At 35.3% G+C, this 5,838-nt stretch overlaps 1 protein-coding gene across 2 annotated transcripts; it reads right to left on the bottom strand.

Annotated features, from left to right (window-relative positions):
• Positions 1-2,495: 2,495 nt before the first annotated feature.
• On the bottom strand, positions 2,496-5,416 carry LOC120155728 (trihelix transcription factor GT-2-like). Of its 2 annotated transcripts, none has more exons than XM_039167217.1 (2): positions 4,923-5,416; positions 2,496-4,089 (listed from the first exon to the last, which is right to left on the bottom strand). In XM_039167217.1, exons 1-2 carry the CDS (start codon positions 5,279-5,281, stop codon positions 2,745-2,747), a joined length of 1,704 nt encoding a protein of 567 aa, XP_039023148.1. In that variant the 5' UTR covers positions 5,282-5,416; the 3' UTR covers positions 2,496-2,744. The 2 variants fall into 2 exon arrangements, with proteins under 2 accessions (XP_039023148.1, XP_039023152.1); XM_039167221.1 differs by having other exon boundaries at positions 2,505-4,089; positions 4,931-5,086.
• Positions 5,417-5,838: the final 422 nt, after the last annotated feature.

Here is a 5,838-nt window from a genome sequence, read left to right as displayed (position 1 = left end):
TCGTTATTACCATTTGATAGGCGAAATCTTAAGCTTCACTAGTAGAACTAAGTGTTAATTTCAATGGCAATAGTCTATGTTAAGTTCCACGGCAGGAATTAAGTATTAATTTCACAAGTGTAAGTCTATAGTATGCTGGAATTAAGTGTTAATTTCACCGGTGTAAGTTTATGATAAGTTTTACGGTTGGAATTAAGTGTTAATTTCACCGGTGCAAGTCTATGTTAAGTTTTATAACTTGAATTAAGTGTTAATTTCACCTGTGTAAGTCTATGTTAAGTCTCACTGTTGGAATTAAGTGTTAATTTTACCAATGTATAATTTCACTGGTGGAATTAAGTTTTAATTTCACTGGTATAAGTACATGTTAAATTTCACTAGTGTAAATATGTATTATGACATATACTATGAAAATAACATAAAAGATGTGTACATGCATGGATTAAAGCTGGATGAATGATAAAGAACTATGGCTCACTTGGTACATAAGGATATAAAATCATTTTAATTTCAGGTGACACGTACGGAAGCCACAAAGAATTAGAGTGACTCATATGAGAGCAATTAATCATAATTATTTATGGGTGACTCGTACGGGAGTCCCGAAGGATTAGAATGACTCGTTCGAGAGCACCTAATCATAATTAATTCTAGGTGACTCGTACAAGATCCCTAAAGGATTAGAATGACTCATACAGGTGCACTTAATCATAATTAATTCTATGTGACTCGTATGGGATCCCCCAAAGGATTAGAGTTACTCGTACGAGAGAACCTAATCATAACTATTTATGAGTGACACATACAGAAGCCCTGAAAGATTAGAGTGACTCTAATGAGAAAACCTAATCATAATTAGTTTTGAGTGACTCGTACGGGAGCTCCAAAGGGTTAGAGTGATTTGTACGGGAGCACCTAATCATAATTATTTTCGGATGACTCATACGGGAGCCTGAAGGATTTGAGTGACTCGTACGGGATACCTAATCATAATTAATTTTGAGTGACTCATATGGGAGCCACGAAAGATTAAAGTGACTGGTACGAGAACACCTAATCATAACTAATTTCAGGTGACTCGTACGTGAGCCCCAAAGTAATTGAGTGAACTTGAAAATATTACAATTGCGTATTAAAATTAACGGGAAACCATCTTACAGCGTAAGAGATACATATATATATATATATATATATATATAACTCAAAAGGTTACATTTCATACACTTTTCTCTTGTGTTACTTTATGTCATATGAATCTCCCAGAATAATTGTACATTACTGGGCACTAGTGACTCATTTTTTTTAATTGTCTATCTTCTCAAGAATCAAGATCATGGATGTATATCATCCCCTAGAGGAGCGTCATTGTCGTGGAATCTGAACCTCGCATTTAGAGTACAGTATTGAATTTCTATGTGGGGCTATTGTATCCATGTAGATCGTTCAGTGTTGGTCTCTAAACTACATTTTGTTGTAAAATGTTTTGAAAAATCGCTTCTCTTTTTTGTGAATATTTGAAAAAAATGGAACTCTACTTCTTAAATTCAAATCTATTCATGCATTTATGGATAATCATTGTTTTATTTTTTTTTTAGAGAAGGTTAAGTTTGAAAGAAGGAGTCTTCTAGGAATGTTACTCGAGTCCTTCGAGTCATTATGAGGTGACACTTTAAGCTACAACATGTCTATGATTTTACAATAAGGTAATATTTCACATCTCTTCCTACATTCGTCAATCATTTATTAAATTTTAAAATAGACTGTCAGATTAAACTTTTTTATGTGTCATGAGATGTACCAATAACTCTAATGGATCATATTGTTTACTTCAAGAAAATTTGAGGTAATAACATATTTATGATGTATTTAAATTTTTACCGTTATATATGGATAATATTGATATATTTAACGAGTTTATAATCTTGGTTGATAAATTTAAATATATTTTTTATAAATTTTAATTTTAATTCTAATCTTATTTAGAGGGAAGAAAATGAGGAATTCTAGAGAAAGGAAAGGATTGCTCTTAGTGGGTAAGGAAATATAAAGGAACAAAAATGAACAATTTGGTCAATCGATCAAATGTAATTATTTATTATAATATTTTTTAAGATATTATTGTGATGGAATAAATTATTATAATTATTAATTTTCAACAAAATATTTATAGTAAGACGAGTCTTAACTACATCTCGATCCTTTATACTAATATATCTAATTATTATTGTTATTTGAAAGATACTAATATATTTTATTTTTACTTAAATTTATATACAAAAAATTTCTAAATATAAAAATTATTATTTTTCTTTCAAAAATTAAAACTTGAATATATATATATATATATAATAAAATAAATAAAAACCTTAGCAAAATAATTAAATAGTCTAATTTAATGCATATATTTTAACTTATAGTGCAGTACATTTGTCCACGGTGAAAACTTAGAACATGAAAATTTTACAGAACTAGTCTTTTGTTTTATTTTCCTTGTTTATTATCATGCGGAATGAGACTCAACTTATTTATATATCTGAAAAAATAAATAATAATGAAAAATAAACATATAAATGCTCCTCTGACTAGCTCAACCAATGTGTGCTCGATCACTCACCTGTAAAAATTCATTTCACCATTGCCGGAATCCCTGTCCCACTTGGTACGACATCAACTCAACATGGTTGATTCTTGGTGTTTATCTGACCATCTTGTGCTAATCAGGTTGGTTTTTTTTCTGATATGCATCATTCATTTGTGTTCATTGAAACTGGTTTGCTGGCAACAATCTCAAAGCTCCCCCCTTCATCTTCTTCTTCCTCGTCTTCGTCTTGATTCTGATCACTTTCCATGTCTTCCATTACATGGTCGTGTTGAGGCTGGGGAGGAGGAGGCCATTGCTGCTCTGGGCGTACCATCAGTGGGACTGAGTTGTGGTTGTGTTTAGAGCTGTCATGTTTGTTCTTTTCTCTATATAAAGCATCGAGTTGGTGGAAGTAGGGACATGTTTTTGAATCCTCGGGCCTCTTCTTGTTGCTCTCTTTCACCTTCTTGAAGTACTTATTTATGTTCTCCCATTTCTCTTTGCATCTTTTGGCGTTTCGATTGTAGCCAAGCCTTTTCATTTCTGCTGATATCTCCTCCCACAATGGTCCTTTTGGACCACTGTCTTGGTATTTTGCGTCCAGGTTAGCCCTCAGGCTAATCAATGCTTCGATTTCGACTTTAGGCCACCTTGAAGAGCTCGGTGTGTAGCTTTGATCGCCGTTATCTGACTTCGACACATCTAAATTAGCCCCTTGTGGCGGAACTGGTGGTGGCGGCGGATCTGCCAATGCCACTGCCGACACTGGCTCTGGAAGAGCTCGATGCTGCTGCTGTTGCTGTGGCTGCTGCTTCTGCTCGGATAACTTCTGCAAAAAGGCCATAACAGCTGCATCCTTCGCTGCTGCAGTGGATCTTTCTTGGCTTAATATCTCTTGTTCTCTATTCAATCTAGACATTTCTTGCATCCTCCAAGCTTCTTCACGGACCATTCTTTCGCGCTCGCGTTTCTCGATTGCTTCCAAGAATTTATTCTGCATCTCCTCCTGCTTCTCAATCACCTCCTTCATTAGCCTCTCGAAAAAGTCCTTCCATTTCCGTTTCCTCTTCCTATGACCTTCTAATCCTAAATCGGACGAGGTGGACGAAGACGTTGAATTCGACATCAGATCTGCCGAAGAAATGTTAGGGAAAGACGGAATTGTAGTGCTTGTTGTCGTCGATGGGAAGGAAGGAGGGACTGTAACGTTTATATTCGGAAGTACCATATTTTGCTGCACACCGGTAAGTGATGTGGATGGAACATTGACTTGGGGCACAGTTGGGAGATTAGTCGTCCCTGCCGCCGCCATTGCAGGCGTTAGTTGCGGTGATGATTGAATGGAAGGCTGGCTTTGGAGGGCTTCTAATTGATCGAAAAACCGATATGTCTTACCATCGGTTTTACCACTTCGTCCATCTTTGGTTCTCTTGTGATACTTGTAAACGTTCTCGAATTTCTCCTTGCATTTCTTGGCACTTCGATGATACCCAAGCTCCGCTAGTTTCCTAACATTGAGAAACAACAACTTCAATATTTCTTTATTTGCACATAAAATAAACTACCAGTTGAATTCCACATGTATAACTGAGACTAGGGTGGTTAAGTAGTTGATCAGCTCGAACTCGACTCGGTCAAAACTCGGTAAATATTAGACTCGAGTTAGCTTGACTCGAATTCGAACTCGATACCTTAAGGAACTGAATCGAGCAAAGTCTAACTCGACTTGATAAATTCTCGAATAACTTGTTAATTTTTTAAAATATAATTTTAGTAATTACTTCAATATTATTTCATTCAAAAAATAAATCTAAATAATTATTAATTTATTAATAAAAAATAATAAGTTAACTAATATATTATTTTTAATAAATAATAAAATATTATTAATTATAATATTATTTTAATACAACACAAACAAACCCAACCCTAATATCCTATTATTAGTACATTCTATTTTTAGTTAAAAAATTGAGGTAAATTTTTTAGTGAGCTTAACAAGCAACGAGTCGAGTTTTACGAACGAGTTAAGCATCAAAATTTTTTAACGAGCACGAGTCGAACACAATTTTAATGAGCAATGAGTCGAGTCGAGGAGCAAATTTTTTTATCGAATACGTGTCGAGCACTACTCAACTAACGATCGACTCGCTCAATAAACACCTCTAACTGAGACGATCAGAAAGCTTTAGTAGAAGGGGAAAAAAAAGGAACTACGATAAACCCAGAATCGATACTGATGAACACAGTTAAAAACTCAGATCTCCATCTATCAAGCTTACACAACCTGAATCCTTCACTGAATGATAAAAAAAAAGAATAAGAAAACAAAAGATATCACCTTGAAACCTCTTCCCATAGTGGACCCTTAGTGCTAGCTTCGCGAAAGGTAACATCCATGTCGGACCTTATCTTCAAGAGTGCCAAAGTCTCCTGCTTCGGCCACCGGTTGCCTCCGAAAGTCCGCTCACCTTCATCGACCCGACCTCTATCGTCTTCACCTGAATTGTTACTATTGTTTCCATTCGAATCAAACATACCGCCAGCACCACCACCAGCTTCATTGCTTCCGTTACGACCTCCGCTGCAGCTAACCATGCCAGCAGCCGTAGAAGCGGCAACGGCAGTGGTATCACTTTCACCGCCTGCGCCGCTTCTGCTTTCAAGAACGGTACCACTAGTGTCACCACCACCCAGCATATATGACGTTTTTGGATGCGACAACTCCTCTCTTTGGCCCCTCCTCGGCAAGAGCTTGCTATTTTACTTACAGCTTTCAATGGCAAAAGGGAAAAAAAGTTGAATTAACAGAAAAGGAAAATATATGTCAACAGAGGAAAAGAGGCGGTGAATTTTATTTCTTGTAATTCAAAAAGGGTTTTCATTGAAGATGGATCGTATATGTATATAGGTGAATTTATTAATTTACTATGCTCTGTGGGATCTGCTTGTCAGATGTCCATCTCAGCAAGTAGTGTTTTCTTTTTCCTTTTTCACTTCAAAACTTTCATATTTTTCTCTCCTTTTTTGCAGTGGAATCTTCAGAGTTTTATTATTATTATCTTTTAAATAAATAAATGGGTTGGTTGGTTGGTTGGTCTTTGGTTAAAAAGAACAGCAAAGAGGAGCTGGGGGCTTCCTTTTTTATTTTTATTTTATTTATTTATGAGTAGTAATTAAAAAGTGGCACAGAAAGATATATATAATAAATGAAGAAAAAGATAAACAAATATTTCAGAATTTTATCTACAGCTGTT

The sequence above is a fragment of the Hibiscus syriacus genome, unplaced genomic scaffold, assembly GCF_006381635.1.
Source record: "Hibiscus syriacus cultivar Baekdansim isolate YM2019G1 unplaced genomic scaffold, ASM638163v2 tig00002840_pilon, whole genome shotgun sequence".
Lineage (NCBI taxonomy): Eukaryota > Viridiplantae > Streptophyta > Magnoliopsida > Malvales > Malvaceae > Hibiscus > Hibiscus syriacus.
This window is presented reverse-complemented; position numbering and strand designations above follow the sequence as displayed.